Genomic DNA, 18,739 nt, shown 5'->3' with positions numbered 1-18,739 from the left:
TTAACAGTATTGGTCATTGACAGTGTTTCTGCTGCATTCGGCTCCTGGAAGCCCGCCTCTGTTGCAGAAACGTGCCCTGCTGCGTTTCCCTCCAGAGCAGCTACTCCAGCCGCCCCAGCATGACCAGTTACCCTGGACCCTAACTTCTTCTCTGGCATCTTCGAAAGATATTCAAACATTAGCACGGAAACAAACTGTCATGTTGGGATACTGCGCATGTTTCCATCTCTCTTCTTCATCTGCCCAGCTGTTCAGCCTTACCTGGGCATTAAGCTTTGTGAGTCTGGCAGGCCAGGCCTTCATACAGCGGAGAGCACAAACACACACACTTCCCGTCCACCTGAATAACCGTGCCTCCATTCTGACAAGGCTTACACTTGGACACATTATACTCTGCTATATACTCGTCTGTGGCACGTTGCAAGTTGACTATCCTGTTGGTAGCGTGAAGCATATCCAGTGGAATCAGCCTATGGATCGGCTCTGGCTGCCAGGAAGAACACAATTTACACATCAGCTCAGAATACAGTAACATAAAACACTACTGAGTTCAGCTGTCATACATCATTCTGAGGAGGAAAATAAATATGTGTACCATAGACCGAATGTTGCAGAGCCTGCTTTCTACCTAAACACCACCAGGAGGCGATTCCTTGGTTGTAAAAACAAGTCATATTGTATTGAAACTGATCTGAAAACTGATCTACTTCTCTTCACCTGATTGATAAGCTGAGAAATGTTTCTCTATTATACATGGTGTTAACTGATCATCTGAAGTCTGCCTCCAAACAACACAAAGTGAAATTCTTTAAATTGTGCTCCCATTTATGGGAACATAGATGATAAAAGATGGTATGAATTAGAGCAAATATGCTTTATTTTGATTAAAAAAACAACATGGTGAAGGTTAATGTGCAAGTGTCCTACCTTACTGTAAATATGTGTAGGGGACACGTTGATGGTCTGTTTCCAGTTCTCATAGCTTGCGGCATCTATCACGCCAGTCTTTTGCAGCTGAGCATATATAGACGCTGAGAGACTGAGAGACCCTCCTTTGATTGTGGTTAAGATCTGGTCCACCACTGTTTTTCCATCATCACCCAAACGCCAACAGCAGAAAAACATTTAGTCACCGGCTTCAATGATGTCAATTTAAATCTATTGTGTCTCCAAAGAAAACAGGGGTTAGGTTTGGATTTTTACGTCAATCTTAATACAAGTTTCCAAAGTTGCTTTCTTTTGAATCCTAGATTCTCTCTTTGTGTCTGTATCCAATTATCGTTTGTCTTCAAAATTCACAGCTTGGTATCTGATGAATAGACCGTATGCTAGCTTTGGCTAACTGAAGTTTCTGAAACTTCATTCAGACTCCACTTCCGAATGTCCAGGTCATGGAGTGAGAGCTCCTGTGTTGGCAGATATGTTTCAGCAGGAGTCTTCAAATGTTCATCTTGTTTGCATTGTTTTAAGAAAGGCTTAAAAAAATCCAAAGCTATATTTTTAATAACTAATTGGCTTGTGAAAACCAAGAAAAGCAAACCTCCATTCGTGTTTGTCACATCATTACATCTGTTGATTGAAGTTGCTTCTTGTCGGATGCCATTTTTGAGACACTCTTGAACCATGCTCTCTGTCAGACCTGCCAAAGGGATAAAGGATAAAATCTCGTTACTTCTCAAAAATGTCTTTAAAAATGCGCCCCTTAGAGTGAGGCACACATACCTTTGGCCCTGATGGCGTCCTGGTTGAGAACGTAGATCAGCTCATATTCGCCCCCATATTTCCCACTTTTGGTGTAGTGGGTTCCATAGTCCTCCAGGAAGGCAAAATATTCACCCTTCTCATACGCCAAAGGCAAAGCTCTAACATCATTCAGGAATTCTTCTGCCACTTTGAGTTCACTAGAGCGCATTGTGTAGGTGATCAGCTGTAGACGGACCTTCACCCACATGTAGCTCCTGTTCTGCATGAATGGGACAGGCATTATTAGGAATCATCAATATGGACTTAGACGTTGCATTCATTTTTGAGAGATTGTAGATGACAAATTTCAGTTTTTGTGTTTGGGTTTTTTTTTTGTTTTGTTTTGTTTTGTTTAGCTGATGTCATGTGCCTTTAGATTGTCCTGTTTGCTGGTCTTTACCTGACTGTTTCTGCGTCCTAAGAAGTCTCTGATCTTGCCGAGCCGTACTGCCTGGGAAAAAGTTTCGTCAAAACCTGGAAAGGGGTCCTCACTTCGGATGAATTTGTAGGAAAGTCCAGCCTCAACATTGGAAGGTAGCTCGTTCACCAATTTCCTCATAAAGCTTTGTGCATTTGCATAGATTTCTGTCAAGACAGTTTCCTCAATTGGAATCTGAAAGATGGTGAAGGAATGGAGAGACAGAAGTGACATATTCATCATAATTTTACTTAAAATCACATGTGCAGTGAATGAATCCTTGGCATAAAATAAGAAAAAAATGTTGAGGCGGACCTCATAGTTGAGAAAACCAACGTTCCAAGGAAGCCTTTCCTTTATTTTGGTGTTTGGATTCATCACTTCTGCACATTCTCCGTTGAAGTAGTCATTGTTGAATGCGAATTTTGTAGGTGTTTGCCCCAAGATGTTGATTCTGGTGCATGGACATAAAGGTTCGTTTCAGACTAGAGACTAGATTTAATGTATTTTTCGCAACTAAAAGCAACCCAAGATAAAATAAAAGTGCTTCCAGCTGTGTTTGCTGTGATCACTTCCCCATGAACGCACCAATTTGCTGGCCTGATGTCATCACAGTTGAAATCATCTGCTCTTACCCTTGTCCGGCATATCTGCCAGGGTCATTAGTGTTCAAGACACGTGAGCCACAAGGATTATGATTCAGCGGGTCACACTCCTCATCAGATCCATCTTCACAGTCAAAGTCCCCATTGCACTTCAAACTCTTACTGATGCAAAAACCTGTGCAAAGCGGAGGGGTTAAAGTTTTGGGTTCGGATGAATTTAAAAGAGAGGTACTCAAGGAGATGTAAAACACTTTGAGGTACCTGACTCGCATGTGAACTCAGAGTTGGAGCACAGACGGGTCGATGGAGGGGCACATGTCGTGGTGCTTGTACAAGTTTCCACAGCTCCAATGGATCCCAAGCAGGCCTGGCCTCCAAACTGGCCAAACACTTCTATAGACCGAGACTTTCTCTGACGATCAGAAATAATAGGCTCCGTTAAATTCAGCAAAATTAACACTCAAATTGCTCCTTTTCTCTCATGTGTCCTTTTTTTTGTTTGCAACTTTGACAATATAAAATGACACATCCTATTGTTTGTCTTTCCAACAGTGTTCACATTTTCTGTATTGTGTCTATGTGTTATTAAAGGTGAGCTGATAGGTCCAGCGTGCTCAAATCTGAGGACTCGATATCAGACTCTCATCTCCTCTGTTCCTTCTTGAACATTTTATTTCCTTTGAATTCTATAGAGCCACTGTGCTCTGCTTTCTTGTTCGCATTGTTTCTGCTGTCTTTTTGCCAGTTACTGCAGTTTTATAGCAAAAAAATTGTAGTCTCAATTTTCAAGGGCCCAAACCCCCCCAGAACAATGAATCATTTTGAACTAGATCAATCACAAAACATGTCCATGAGATCATGCAGAAACTTCTCAGTCTATTCTGTATTTCTCTCTTAAAATAAATGTCTCACGATGACCTGACTCACTCTGGTTTTGGTACAAGGATTACAAGGAGTCCACTCAGACCAGCGACTCCAAGCGCAGTCCACAGGTGATGGATCAGAAGGCGCTGCCCTGAAATAAAAACATTATACACGTTAACTTTATCCATAGTGAGTGGTTGAACACTAACATCCTCACTTTGTTAAGGCCTGAGTGAATATAATGAAAACAAAACAAACCTTCCTTCTCCAAGAAGAGTCAGAGTTAGACACAGGCCACAGAAGCCCAGCTGGAGCGCAGCCCTCATGATGAAGCTGCGAGAAGCCTGAGACTGAAAGACTGAAAATGTAGTTGCTCTCATGTCCTAATTAAGTCTTTTGGGCCACATCTCTGTTAATAATTATCCAGCTACAACAGAGGCAAAAGCAAAGTCAATAGTTATTGCATCAAATGTTTTTACTTATAATGATATTGATTAATTCATAACACACAATGAGGAGAAATAAGCAGTTGTGCTAATTTACAAAGTAAAACTTGGCAGCATGAGTTGTAAACTGTACTGGTGAGATTATAGATGCTTTTCTATCTTTTATAAGTTTTTGAAATCCATTTAATCCTCAGAGTCATAGAAAGCTCCAAATGCCCTGCAGGGCGTGTCCAATGTCAAAGTTACTTTAAGAAACATGCACCTTTAATGATGTTTTCATTTTTAGGATTGCTTTTTCTTTTTTCTTTTTTTTTTTTTTTGATAGATTTGTTTGGTATCAAAGGACTTTGTTTTGATGGACTCCTGCACTCTGTAAAACATACAGTGAGGCACAGCAAATATTTCAAAATAGTGTTGACTTTTGGAAGAACATGGAGAGCTGTGTCTGTGTTTGTCACTTTTATTTAAAAAGTTGATGATATCACATAATATCACATTGATAATAGACACACACGCTCACCTGCGTTGACTGGCCTATGAACTTGATATCCCATTCTTCACCCACAGGGTTTAAGATGTCAGTCCACCCTTAGCAGTGTGTTCATGGGGATTTGTTAGCCGTTCTTCCAGAAGCACATTTGTGAGGTCACACGCTGATGACGGATGAGAAGGCCTGGCTCTCAGTCTCTCCTCTAATTCATCCCAAAGGTGTTCTGTCGGGTTGAGGTCAGGAATGTGTGCAGGCCAGTCAAGTTCATCCACACCAAACTCTTTGTGGACCTTACTTTGTGCACTGGTGCAAGCAAGGTATGTTGGAACAGGAAGGGGCCATTTCCAAACTGCTCCGACAAAGTTGGGAGCATGTAATTGTCCAAAATGTCTTGGTATGTCACCATGCCATGGTACAGTACGTACAGTACATATCCAAGCACGTTATATGACAGTCCACACACGTAAACGTACAAATCGTGTGTTTGGCCGTTTACCTTTCAAACATGATGTTAGTTTTCATTTTCAGGACTACCTCTTTTACTTGGTTTGGTTTGTTTGGCTGTGAAGCACTGTGTTTCCTGGACTCCTGCACTCAGGAAGGCTTACAGAAAGGCAGAGCAAATATTTCAGGAAGCTTTTGGTATTAAGTGCTGGAACTCATCACATGGGAAGTGAAATGCAGCTTCTTCTCCACAAGATGGAGACATTGAATAGAAATTGCATTATTTAAATTTGCTTGGACAAGTCTTGTTCTCATACGTTGAATATGTATTTATGTTGACTTAACAAATATAGACTCCAACAACATGTGCTGCATATATTTAACTTATCTAATGTGCTTCTGCACCAAAGCAAACACTGTTTCCTTCTATAAACAGATCAAAAGTAACCTTGCACAATGTACAGGAAGTTTTCAACTGTTGCATCTAATGATCTGTCATGTGATCTTGGTGGCTTTTGCTGAGATTGCGTTACTCTGTTCTTCAAAAAGGAGGCAGAGCAGCCTGTATGAACTCAAAAAAAGAGAGCGAAAAGAGATAATTTTTAATTGTAATGAGATGAAAGCGTTTCTGAGTTTGAAAGTAGAAAGGATTTATGAAGCCACTCGTTCATCATCAGGTGAATCAATATCAAGAGAATTAGAAATCTGGTAGCACTGGATGGCAATGTCTGCTTTTAAACTAATGTCACATTACAGAGTTATCAGTATTTTGGCAAAACTATCTTTCTGCTGACTTAAATAAACACAGTCAGACAATTCCCCGATGGCTCCAAAGTCAATGTGGGGGCTGCCCAGTCCCGGTTCCTTCCCTCTATCTGCAAGCAGAGCTGGGGTAGTCGAAGGGCTATGTGGTCATGCTCCGCTGGAGAGGCACAAATATGTGCTGAAGTCACCGCTTTTATGAAGTTCGGCAGTTCTCTCAGGAAACCAGAGGGCAGGTAAGGTGCCTGGCCAATATTTCTCCTGAATAGAAAAACTTCCTGTTTTTTTTGAGGCGGGTGCAGAGAAGTGTACGTTTCACTGTAATTTCCACTCTACACCACATTGGATCTTGCTGTAACGTGCAACAGAACATGTTGACGTCGATTCCTGCGCTGTCACTTGTTCTAAAGTCCCAGCTGCAATGGTAACTGAGACTTAAAAGAACCAACAGGATAAAATCTAAGACTACCTCAATTATGGACTGTAGATAAGTGGCTATCTTAGGTTCTGGCTGCGGTGGAAACTGGTTCCAGGATTCACGCCCTCAAATGCTTGATGTTTGGATTGTGGCCTTCCTGTCATAAACTGACTAAAGGACACTTCCCATTAGATTGTCTCTGTCAGCAGTCTATCATAAAAATAAATCCTCTAATGTCTCACTCTCTGTGCTGACCTATGCCTTCTGTACTCTGTTTCTTGAAAAGGGTTTCCCAAACCTTTCCCTTTCCTGACAGAATCCCTACAGCTCCCATGAGCTTAAATTCCACAAGAGTAAGTAGATAGATGTCCTACATGTACTGTATTGTGTGGTTGCACTGGGTGTGCCACCAAAGAACAAGGAACCGACGTCTGTACCCAACATCTTCACCCAGTGAGGCTGGAGCAGAGAAACATACCGCTAAAAAGAAGTTTAACAATCACAATATGTTTCCTAAATCCTGCTGTTATTGCACTGACTGTATTAATAAAAAGATGGAGGTGAAATTCCAAATAACTTGAGATATTCACATTTCTTTCTCCCTCAGTTGGAGGCTAAAGGAGAAAACAGACACTCATCGAGTAAATTATCTGGTTTCTGTGGGGCTCATCTCCAGAAAACTGGCCTCTGTCAGCAGAATGCAGGATACAAAGCCAGGAAGGACGTCCTTCCTCTGTTCTTTTTCTCTCTCATTTCTTGTCTCTAAACCTTCAACATCGAGTACACTGTACACGTCCTCAACAGTTTTCTTTTGCCGCCCCAAAAAAATAAAATAAATAGAAATCAAATGATCACAGTTTTTCAAAGTAGGTGCAGATGCGATTGTTGCATCTGGCTCTTCTCCTGCTGTGGTTGGAGGGCTTCGTGATAGTTTTGGGCTTTTTTTTATGGCACCAAAAGGTTGGCAAAGAGGTGGCAAAAAAGTAGTTTCCATCTGTGAAACCAAAAAGTCCTCAAACAAACTTTAATCCAACAAAAAAATAAAAAAAAAAAATAAAAAATATGAAAAAAAAAGGCTGCTGATGCACAAAGGGGGTTGAAGTTTATGCAGAAAAAAGAATCAACTGTAACAAAGTAAGTAAACCACCCAGAACAAAAACAAAAAAAAACAAAGGGATCATATCATGTCTCCTGTTGGTAAAAATACCCAACCCCACAAAAGCAGCCTTCACCTCAATAACCTCATGTGACCATAATGTTAGCCAAATAAACAAATTACTAGGTGGCCAGAACTGACCTTGATGAATACATAACGAAACAAGGAAAATTATGACCAATAATAATAAAATATCAGCAAACACTCCCACAGAAGAGAAAAAATAAAATAAAGCAAAATTAAAAATAATAAGGCTCTATATAAGGATCGTGTTGCTCCTTGAAGTCAGTGAAAACATCATGTGGTAGTGTCTGACCAGACAAACATGCAAAACGCAGGTTGAATATAAAAATAATACAGACATGAACGGCTGCCTAAGACCTTCTCAGACACCCGAAGAGATGGAAAACAGCGCAGCGCCCACTGCCACATTTTTGCACACCAATATTGTTGAGTTTTCACCAAACTGAGCTGAGTCGACACCACAGTATCAGCTGTTCCACGTTTTCCACGGGGTTTAAGTTACCATCAGTCTTTTAAAAATTGTAACATGTACTTTCACTGGGAGGCCATGGCTCCCCATAGTAATAAAAACAAATTTAAAGAAGTGAAAGCGACCGGCTCACAGAAGAAAGCCACATTGACTTGACTCACTACTCATGTTAGTGCAGATCACAGTGTTTATTTTTACTCTAGTTTCAAAACTATTACAGATTCCTCTATCTCCACTTTATTTGTATTGCTTTTCATTTTTCTTTCTTTGAATTGCAACCCCCCCCACTCCCGCTGCTTATACTAACTGCCCGGCTCTTCCCTTAATTATCCTAAACAAACAGCCATTGAATGCTCCTGCAAACACGACACAAAACACTTCCTATGTGACGCGAGGATTTCATCCCTGGGAACAGCATTAATTGGCACTGGCAGCAAATATAAAAACTGTCATTACAAGCCTCAATCACTATATGGTATGAAATGCAAAACAGACATTTTCTGAGGAAGTAGATGACCCAGTTTCAGCCATCAGTTTACTGTAATTGCTCTAAGACTGCCTGCTCTTTCAAAAAGAAAAAAGTGCTGCGTCAGCAACAGTGGAGCTTTCCTCCCCAGCTTTGGCTCCTCTTTCCTCTCACTCTGTCTACATGTCACACCACGATGCTCATTGTACATAAATTACACTGATATTTTTCATTATTATCATTATTATTTAAGGAGCAGTGGAGTCACAGTGCTGGTAGAGGAAGTTGGGTTGCCTTTGTGCTTTTCAGATTGCTATTGTTCAAAGAAGGCGAAATGTTGCCACAAATGTTCAGTCAAGCTTTTGTCATTTTCCTACAACTGCAAAAGTAAAATGGATGTTTCCAACTGACATATGCTGCTTTCAGTGGCAGCTAACTGCACTTACATTTCCGTGTACCTATCTTAACTAATACAGTCAAATAATAAATTAACCACAGTTTTGGCCGCTTTGGCCCAAACAACACAACACAGACATGTTTTGTTTTGTTTTTTTCCCACCTGATGTGGCAGCGTTTAACCAGTTCTATTTACACACCAAGCAGATAGCATTCATTGGGCCTAATAATCAGTCTGGAGCTAGCTGAAAGTGATACCATGCCATTAAAGCTGCAGGCCGATGAAACCAAAACAGAAAGCTTTAAGGAGCTACTTCCAAGTTTGACAATTACCACACTGCTAACGTTAGCAGTGACAGTGTCTTCTCTTCGACCAAAGTTAGGATGCTAGCCAGCTGGCAAAGTTTACAAAAGAAGCAATCATACATCTGGAAGGGCAGGTAGCTCCGACCTGCTCTGGGTTTATTAAATGGGACCATAATTTAAAAAAACAAATAACACCATGTGGTATTAAATAAAGCTTTAGACTAATTTGGATGACTTCTACAGAAACAAACTTCTCTCTGCACCCTGATGGTCAATAGATAGAATGCAGGCTTCACTTTTCACAAAAACTCATCGCTTTCTTCAGAGAGTCTTCATGAGTGTCTCCCTGTCGTGGAACCCAAAGCTGTGATTTGAATGCTTCTGATGTTGTTGTTGTTGTTGTTGTTGTTTTGGTGTGTGTGTGTGTGTATGTGTGTCTGGGGGGGGGGGGGGTAAACAAAAACACCTGTTGAACACCTCAGTGACATTGAAGGCATCACCTTTTTTTTTTTTTTGATGAGCCATTTAAAGACACGTGAAGAGCCCGCCCCCTGAGCGGAGAGCTGCGGTGTCGGTCGGTGAAGGGTTAAACTGGGAGTCCGCAGCAGGCTCTCCTTTTCTGTCCGCAGCTTTTTTAGCGGAAAACGTCTCACTTCGACTTTTGCTTCGCTTTTTTTTTTTCCCCCCGCAGCCGTGTTTGATTTCTTACTCACATTTTCAGCACCGGAGCATCGGATGCATCACGGGAGCAGAATATAATAATATTAATAATAATAACAATAATTAAATAAAAACACAGACGAGAAACAGGATTTCTTACTTTACTTTTTTTTTTTGTGTTGTTGTTGTGAGGGGGTCTGCGCCTTTTCCACACAGGTAAGCGGGGTTTGTGTTGTTCAACTTGATTTTTCCATCTGTGCGTTTTGTCCTCCAAACGCTTTGCAGGAAAAGTTAAAGTAAGTTGAAGCGCAGTTTAAGAAAAAGAAAACCAAAACTGAGCATGTAGTCTGTCATTCCACTCTTCAAATTCAAAATTAAAAGCTAGTTTGTGAAAGTGGAGTCTCAAACTCCACCGATGGCGCATCATAGAAGGAGGTAAAACTTCATCCAGTGGTTAGTTTCATTTGTGACTCACTTTGTGGTCCTTTCCTTCCTCACAGATGGAAAAACAAACCGTTTTGTGTCCATGTTAGTTGTCTCCTTTTGGCTTCAACCTCAGTAACACAACAAACTTTTTAATCTTGGCAAAGCTCTGCAATTCATTAATTCATAGTTTTTGATTTGCATCTACCATCCACACACACATCCTGTTTTTTTTTTTTAAACCAGTTTCCATTCTGTATGAAAGTGTTTGCATGCTCTCTGTTCACAGTGGGCCTGTGGTATTTCACCATCTCATTCACTTGCAGACTGAGTCATTCCCTGATTTCCTCCAGATGTGCAGTAGTTTACGTTTCCTGACGGCCTAGGATTGTGACATTTCTCCCTCTGCGCTGCATTTATTCTGCTGACCAATATGAATTTCTCATTCGTGTTTTGCGGCCTAGGGCTCTTTGTGTATTGTGACACTTGTTGGATGCTGTGAAAAGGTTTTTCCTTCTCCCTCATCAGGTAGTTGTGACTGCCCGTTGAGTCACTTGTTAAAATGTAAACCTTTAACTGAAATCTGCAATGAGCAGCTGACATCTTGCCCTTTTTATTAGGCTCTCCTCCATGCAGTGGGACTCTTGACACCAGCGCAGTTACTGGACAAGTGCAATCATGTGTCATGCTTTGTGAGCATCAACGAGTGTTTAGGATCTTGTTTTTCTTCCCATACTTCCTTGCACAGTGGTGAAAACAAGCTCCTTAACCTTACAGGAACTTAAATGCCACAATGGCATAAAGGATTATTGTGTATGTCCCCTTGACTTAAAAGTACAGGCAGAAAAGGTGAAGCTTTTATTGTTTTACAGCTGTATAGTAGCTCCAGTCAAACAGCAGCGAAAAGAAACACTCTCCAGCTCTGAAAAATGAACATCCAGAACCTCAGACATGGTCTGATGTGAATCACACAGAGCTAACTTTTGGCACTAAGGTGGAACGCACTCAGTGACCAAAAAGTTTATGTCTCTTATCTCAGCTCTCATTTCCGTTATAAATCAAACTAATTGCCTGTCTGATTTGTTTCATCATGAGCACTAACTCAGGGCTGGACTGCAATAATCTGAACCAGTCTAAATTTACACGACTGCACAAGTACATTTTGAGTTATTTGTTTAGTTTTTTTTTTAATCCTGTGTTGTTTTTTTTTTTTTTTTTTTTTTTTTTTTTTTGCCTGATAACACACCACCATTTTATCAAGTGTAGTAATGACAGCTTTTATAGTCCACTTGAGAGCATCAGGAGTAAATGATCATTTAAAGGCTCTATTTTCCATTTATAGTTGCTTAGCTGGGCATCACGAGATATTTTGCTTCGCTGGCGTAAGTTTAACTCCAGGTAATTGCTCAACCTTTGCCCACATTCAACCTTTGGCCGGTCCTACTGCACTCACAACTTCTTTACAGTGGTAGTATAGTCAGAGCAGGCTCTGGAAGTGGTCCTAGCGGTATGTATGTCCCTCACAGAGCTGTGTGTGTGCTCGTTGTATTCTACCGGCTGTGCGGCGAAGGAAAACTTTATGGCTTTTTTTTAATTATTATTATTATTATTATTATTATTGGCTGGATGAATGCATGTAATTGTTTTATTCATGATAAAAGGCTAAAGGCTGTGACATTGATGTATTTACAGATGAATGTCACGTTTCCTATGATCCACTGTGATGCCACAGTGCCTTGTGTTTTCTGCACAGTGATTGCCGAGGTGTTCGTGCTCTGATGTCTGCGTGTTGGCACTTAAAATGATGATGATGGTATCATTGATAAGCAGATGTGTATGACAAGTACGCTGTTCGTCTGGTGCACAGCTTGCACAGCTCACTGAATTTTTATGGGCTGGGAGGGGGGTAGAAAATCACATGATGTGACAGCATGATCACAAAATGTGCTTTTCTTTGTTCATGAGCAGATTTACAGAAATATTGAGTCATTCCATCCTGAATAAACAAAAAAGGTCAGTGGCTGTGGTAAATTTTTTAAAAGTGACTGTGAGCAACTGCCTTTCTTTACCTTCAGGACAACTGACCTTTCTGCAGAGCTGGGTTAAAGTTTGTGAGTTTTCTGTGCTCTTATCCATATGAGGCCATGATGTTTTTATGGGTCATGTGTCTCATTACACTTCTCCTTCTGTAGTTGTAAATGTTGACTGTGGACTGTTAAAAGAATATTCTTGTTTATGAGGCACAAAAATTCTTTCAGGTGCTACTTCAGAAGCCTCTGTAGAAGTCGCAGAGCATTTTCATTGTAGCCATTTGCTGTCTCGTATCTTGTTAACATTTTAATCTGGACTGAGTGAGGATTAACTACTCATCTTCCTCTTTTTGTGTCTCCCCACACACACACACACACACACACACCAGACACACTGCCACACTTCACTTCTCCAGACAAATAACGAGAGAAGCATGTGTGGGTGTTAAGAGTCATCTGCTCGGTTGACCTCGCTGCCCCCGAACACGGAGCTGCGCGTCTGCTTTAGCCCCCCCTCCCCCAAGTGTCTGCTTGTCCAGTGAGGCTCGCTCCACACCATGTCTGCAGAGGTGGAGAACAGTGTCCCCGTCCATGCCGATCCCAGCGTTGCTTCCCCAACCACCAACAGTCCTCCGGCCTCCCCTGCAACAGCCACGTCCAAGGTTCCATTCAAGAGAGAGAAGAAGAAAGGTAAACAACAGAAACAGATGCGCTCATGATCGTGCCTATCCCAAAGTCTTTCCATTAGCTATTTATTTTTAAGGTATTTTTCAAAATGAAATGGGCTTTTTTTTTTTTTCCTCTTCACAGTTGCAGAGAAGACAGATGAGTACCTGCTGGGCAGGTTTCAAGGCGATGGCGTGAGGTACAAGGCTAAACTGATCGGCATCGACGATGTCCCAGAGGCCCGGGGAGACAAGATGTGCCAGGACTCCATGATGAAACTCAAGGTACAGCATGAGACCTGAGACTTTGCTCAGTTTGCTTTGTGATCCATGAATGATTGTAGGAGAAATGGCATGCTACAGAGAGAATCTTGAACAAATAGAGCTCATCTGCAATTGGAAAAAAATGGATGTCGTGGATTGTTTGGCGCTATATTTTCCGAAGACAGAGGACGACAGAGACTTCACAGACATTGGCTTTAAATGGCTTCTCATGTTTTGTTTACTTGGATATATATTAAAAAACACGTCTTCCCACTCTAGGGCATGGCGGTAGCCGCTCGGTCCCAGGGCAAGCACAAGCAGAGGATCTGGGTCAACATTTCCATGTCAGGAATCAAGATCATTGATGAGAAATCAGGAGTGAGTTCTGCTGTTTTCGTCTGTTACTGTCGGACCAAAATGGAGTTTTATCTGCGATTCTAGTAAACCTTTGTCCTGTTCACTCAGGTGATCGAACATGAGCATGTGGTGAATAAGATCTCCTTCATCGCCCGAGATGTGACTGATAACAGGGCGTTTGGATATGTATGTGGAGCAGAGGGTCAGCACCAGTTTTTCGCCATTAAGACTGCACAACAGGTAATGGCTAACAAACACACACACTCTGTTGATGCTGACAACAACAAAAGTAATATGAACAATAATGACAATGTGCTGTCTCTATGCCTCCATACAGGCAGAGCCCCTGGTCATTGATCTGAAAGATCTCTTCCAGGTCATCTTCAACATGAGGAAGAAAGAGTGTGAGGCTTCACAGAAGGTAACTGACTCAGAGGTGTATGACTGGAAAAAGCTTTTTTTTTTTTTCCTCCCCCCTTATAAAAAGTCAAACAGTGGGAAAATTTTCTTTCTGAAAGAAAAGCATTTGGTCATCTGGGATATTTGACAGGGTACACACTGTACGTGCCTCATGAATGTCAACACTGCCTCTCTGTGCTCTTTAAAGGAATCGCATCTTAGAGACATTCCATTGAAATGATGCGAAATGAAACGTGCCTCAGGAAATTGAGAAAATAAGTATAATCATTAACAGTCTCCGTCTGTTTACAGGCTGAAAATGGAACAGCCGTAGTTGAGGTAAGCACTTGGAAGCACTTGTTTTCTTCAAATAGTTTCACCTCAGCCTTTCTTCAACCTTTCTTCTTTCTTTTTGTTCTGTTTTCAGAATGGAAACGACGCCTTGCTAAATATGGACAGTGAAGTAAAAACTGCTCAAGTAAGAACTCCTGCTCTGTTTGGAGCCCAACCTTGATAAGTATCCCCTGTTTTAGTTGTTATAGTATCTGCATAAATACAGTATGTTTCTCTTTCTTTTTTGACATCCAGCCAGTGGAACAGCTTGACCTTTTTGGAGACATGTCGACCCCCCCAGACATTCAGTCTCCAAATGTAAGTGTGGTGCCATAGTGTCAAATGCTCCCTTCTTCTGAAGCACATAGAGTAATTATACTTAGTCAATGAAGTGAAGCTGGCTAGTGACACAAAAAATACACAATTTACAGCATAAACATTATTCCTTCATTTAAGTGATGGTAATCTGACTTCCTACATCCTCCCGCTATCAAAAACGTATGCCTAAAATACGATTCTGTGTGTTAATCAGAAAAAAAAAACTTGCTCCTATGAATAACCCCAGAACCTCCCAGATCATTGTTATGTTTGTGTGAACTCAATTCTAAAAGGACTATTGTGTTGTGTTTAATCAAAGTTTATTTGAGCATCAAATATTAGAATTTGTCAATTTTCCTGATAATGTTGAAGAATCTTTTAAGAATTGAGTTCATGCTGTGTGTTTACCAATCCTATTGTTCATCAAACAATTAAAGCTGCTACAAGTAGACTCTGAGAAAGAGAATTTCTTTCTTGTTGACTTTGATGACACCTGGAGGTCAATACTAGGAATGGTCAATGTCAGCTAGGCTGAGATGACCATCAGCTGCAAATGTAGTCTACCTTGCTGTGTTTGAAGGCAAGTGAGAAAGGGTTAGCCCCTAACCGCAACCCTTTTCTTTAATGGGACCATCAACTTTCACATGGTAGATAGTTTGAGGTAAATATTCTACAGGTAGCAGCTTTAAATCTCCATGTCTTTTTGCACCATGTGATTCATTTTGTCTAAACACATGTGTTTATCTCCTGTTGCAGAAGTGATTCATACATCTTTTCTTCTCTCCCACTGTCCCTCTCATGTTAACCAGGACTCTAATGATATTCTCTTGCTGGACTTTTCTGCTGAAGTTGACAGCAATCAGAATTGCATAAAGGGAAACTCTTTTGAAACTTCCTGTGCCCCTGACCGTAGGGCATCTCCCCAGACAGAGAATCCCTTTGCTTCACCATTTGGCTACTTTCCAACACCAGACAGTGACCCTTTCAGGGACGACCCCCTTTCTAAATCTCCCGATCTGTCAACATCCGATAACTCGCAGCTCTTCATCACCACCAGTCACTTAAACAGCACTGTTGGCAGCACTAATGAGACACTCACTAATGGTGGTTTGAATGGAAACTCTGAACACCTTAGACAGCAGATAAACGGGTTAACCAGTCAGACCATGATTCTTGCGCTCAGTAATGGACAATGGCCACTAGGGGGCAAAATTACTCAGGGCAGCACAACGACCATGATGGATGGAAATGAATCTGGACCAGTTCTCTCAAACAAAAACCCATTTTTTGACTCATCTCTGACAACTTCCCCCGTCATGAATGGAGTAAGTCAACATCCACAAGCCCCTGTGACTCATAGCAAGGATTCAGTTGTCATAAACCCGCCTCCGCAGAGCTCTAAGACTGGACGGGGTCGAAGGAGTGCAAAGGTGAAATTCCCAAGCCAGATAACCCGGTGTATAGAGGTGCATGTGTGATGCATAAAAATGGGGTTTTCTGCACATTTTCCGGGGTGGAACTAGTTGCTAATATCTCACTCTCTGAGCATTTGGAATATTCATTGGTGCCTGACAGGATATGCTAGAGGATACACGTGGTTTTCCATAAGATGCACGACCTGTGAATGTGACAAGCATTTAACGGGCTTGTTTTTCTGGATTCACTCTTTCTTTATGCATGCCCATGCTTCTCTAACTGGCTTTGTAAAAGGCACTTTGACTTTGCTGCAGAACAATCAACTTTGTCATCTCTGCTCATAACCAATTTTCTAACATTCATGCTACAGTGATAACAGCACTGGTAAGTGGAGATGCACGCTTCAGTTGTATCAGTGTTCAGATGTTTGATTCTGACATCGATAAGTCTTGTAAATAATTTGTTGCTGTACTTTATTAGTCACGCTGTACAAAATGATGCCAATGTTTGCAAGTTTCTTCACATTATTTATTTATTTCTGTGAATAGTCCACATCAAGTGATCTGTTTGGAGCAGAGCTATTTGCTTCTCCTGGTCAAACTGAAGGATCAGCTGCACCAAATGACTTTTTCAACAGTACCCCTGCCAGCTCTGCTCCCTCCTCCTTAACAGCTTTGGGTAATGCACAAGAGGGAAACATTGTCTACAAGGCACATGCAGGCTTTTTCTTTTTTTGAGTTTTTGTTTCATCCCCTTTAAACTTCCATGCTCTTTTTTTTTATATATATATATATATATATTCAGGGAATCTACAGTTAGGTCCTACCACAAGCATCCCTGCAGCAGGCATGTGGGGAGCCTCCACCACTGCACCCTCCATGTTTCCTATGCCAGGAGCAACAGCTCCAGGCCCTCAGCCCAGGTTTCCACAGCCATCTGCCTTTGGCGGGTTACCCATACCTCCGACAGCTTGGGGCCAGCAGATGCCAGCTCAGTTTGGCGTGCCACCCAACACCTGGGGCCAGCCACCACCAGTTGTGCCAGTTGCTGCTCCAGGTTGGGGTCAGCCTGCAATGACCAATCCTTTCCACGCCAGTGCGTTCCCTGTAATGGGTGATCCACAAGGTCCATCACGACCCCCACCAAGGCCACCTGCTAAAGAGGCCCCTCCAAAGGTAGAGAACAATGCCTTCACCGCTTTAGACCCTCTTGGAGATAAGGAGAAGAAGACTGGAAAGGACATGTTCAAGGACTTCCAGATTGCCAAGCCTCCAGCCATCCCAGCAAGGAAAGGCGAGCTTATGTCCAACTCTACTCCAGCCTCCAGCAACAGCGAAGGGGGAGCATTTGATCAGTACTTTAACAATAAAGTGGGCCTGGCTCAGGATGCCGCAGATCATGATGATTTTGACATCGGTCAAATTTCAACAGTTGCTACCGGTAAACCAGCCGCATTAATCAGTGAGATAAACTTCACAAGTGGGTGTGTATTTTGTATCTCTTGAGATTTTTCCCTCATTTTGTCCTCTGTTGTAATGTGGATGTTTAGATGCCTGCAAACCTGCCCCTGCTCCAGCTGCAGCCCCAGCTCCAAGCTTCAACTCTGACCTCTTTGACGCCGCTTTCTCTTCTGCTCCCATTGCAAACAATTCTTCCCAGGGGGAAGGCCTCAACCAGGACAAGTTTGATGAAGCTTTTGGGTCCCCGGATTCCAGTCTGTTTGGAGTGCCACCTGTAACTATGGTACAGATGTTCATACAAGGACAGAAAGTCCCACCATATCAGTCACTATACACAGTCGTGATTGTAATTTTTATTTTTTTGGTAGACTGCACCTGTTGGTCAGACCTCAACAGCTGCGTTTGGGGATCCTTTTGGAAATCCCTTTGCTTGAACACAACCTTGTCTATATGTAAGTGTTTAATATATTTATTTCTGAACATACCTCTGCACCTTTCACATAAAATGTAATTTCTTTTTTTTCTTTCTCACATTTCTTTGCAGTGGAAATAGTCAGTGGAGAAAATGGAGATCTTCACATCGAATATCATCTTTGGGACAATCTGCTCCAAGAAGTGCAAGACAATCCAAAATCCTCAAGCTCTTATGTTGTACCTGATCCATCTGTCTTTCACACCTCCCATTTGTGATGTTTTTTTTGTTTTTTTTGTCTAATCAGTAGTTTCCTTATTTCTGAAGACCACTGATCGAAGAAGTAAATGTTATGTCATGATCTGCTGAAGCAAGAAACATGGTATGTGAGAGAAGGAACGCCCAAAGAGGTTCTCTGATGATACTTTGTGTATTGAAGAAATAAAAAATAATTCAATCATTCTGCAAAGTGTTGGATAACGTCTAAAAGGAAAAAAAAAAAAAATATATATATATACAATTGAAGTATGACTCTTAAATTTATGGGTTGTTCCGTTGGAAGTCCTCATGTAAGCTCATCATTGATTTAGCATCAACAAAGTAAACTATTTGTCAGATAGAATTTATGGAGCAAAAACTGGAATATCTGCCTTTGACATGTTGTGAAATACACGTATGAATGTGAAATAAACGTGACAAGCACAAGTGTATCAGAATAGTATCAACAATCCCGACACACCTGAATTTACAACATGGATTAAAAGATAAAGTCCATGCATGTATACATTATGAATAAAAAAGTAAAACTTACCAGTTTTTCAGTATTATTTTTATGCACCACTTTACCAACCAGCTATTTATTAAATACTTTTTTTTTTTATTAAAGAGAACACATCTTAAATATGAACGGAGGGCTTTATCTTTTGTATTGATATGACTACCACTCCCCTGTGTCGTTCACTAACTGTGACTACATTTCCCGTCAAGCCTTTCGA

At 41.4% G+C, this 18,739-nt stretch overlaps 1 protein-coding gene and 1 pseudogene across 3 annotated transcripts; one reads left to right on the top strand and one right to left on the bottom strand.

Annotated features, from left to right (window-relative positions):
* LOC115052387 (complement component C9-like) lies at positions 1-4,004 on the bottom strand (annotated as a pseudogene).
* Positions 4,005-5,893: 1,889 nt separating this feature from the next.
* dab2 (DAB adaptor protein 2) lies at positions 5,894-18,313 on the top strand. 3 transcript variants are annotated; one of them, XM_029516367.1, is made up of 15 exons: positions 5,894-6,008; positions 12,510-12,810; positions 12,931-13,070; positions 13,329-13,427; positions 13,515-13,646; positions 13,744-13,827; positions 14,118-14,144; positions 14,233-14,283; positions 14,394-14,456; positions 15,266-15,886; positions 16,421-16,550; positions 16,677-17,312; positions 17,422-17,615; positions 17,701-17,784; positions 17,877-18,313. In XM_029516367.1, the coding sequence occupies exons 2-14, from the start codon at positions 12,678-12,680 to the stop codon at positions 17,764-17,766; spliced, it is 2,376 nt and encodes a 791-aa protein (XP_029372227.1). In that variant the 5' UTR covers positions 5,894-6,008; positions 12,510-12,677; the 3' UTR covers positions 17,767-17,784; positions 17,877-18,313. The 3 variants fall into 3 exon arrangements, with proteins under 3 accessions (XP_029372227.1, XP_029372226.1, XP_029372229.1); XM_029516366.1 differs by lacking the exon at positions 5,894-6,008 and adding an exon at positions 9,658-9,883; XM_029516369.1 differs by lacking the exons at positions 5,894-6,008; positions 15,266-15,886 and adding an exon at positions 9,662-9,883.
* The last annotated feature ends 426 nt before the right edge of the window (positions 18,314-18,739 follow it).

The sequence above is a fragment of the Echeneis naucrates genome, chromosome 12 (genome assembly GCF_900963305.1).
Source record: "Echeneis naucrates chromosome 12, fEcheNa1.1, whole genome shotgun sequence".
NCBI lineage: Eukaryota > Metazoa > Chordata > Actinopteri > Carangiformes > Echeneidae > Echeneis > Echeneis naucrates.
This window is presented reverse-complemented; position numbering and strand designations above follow the sequence as displayed.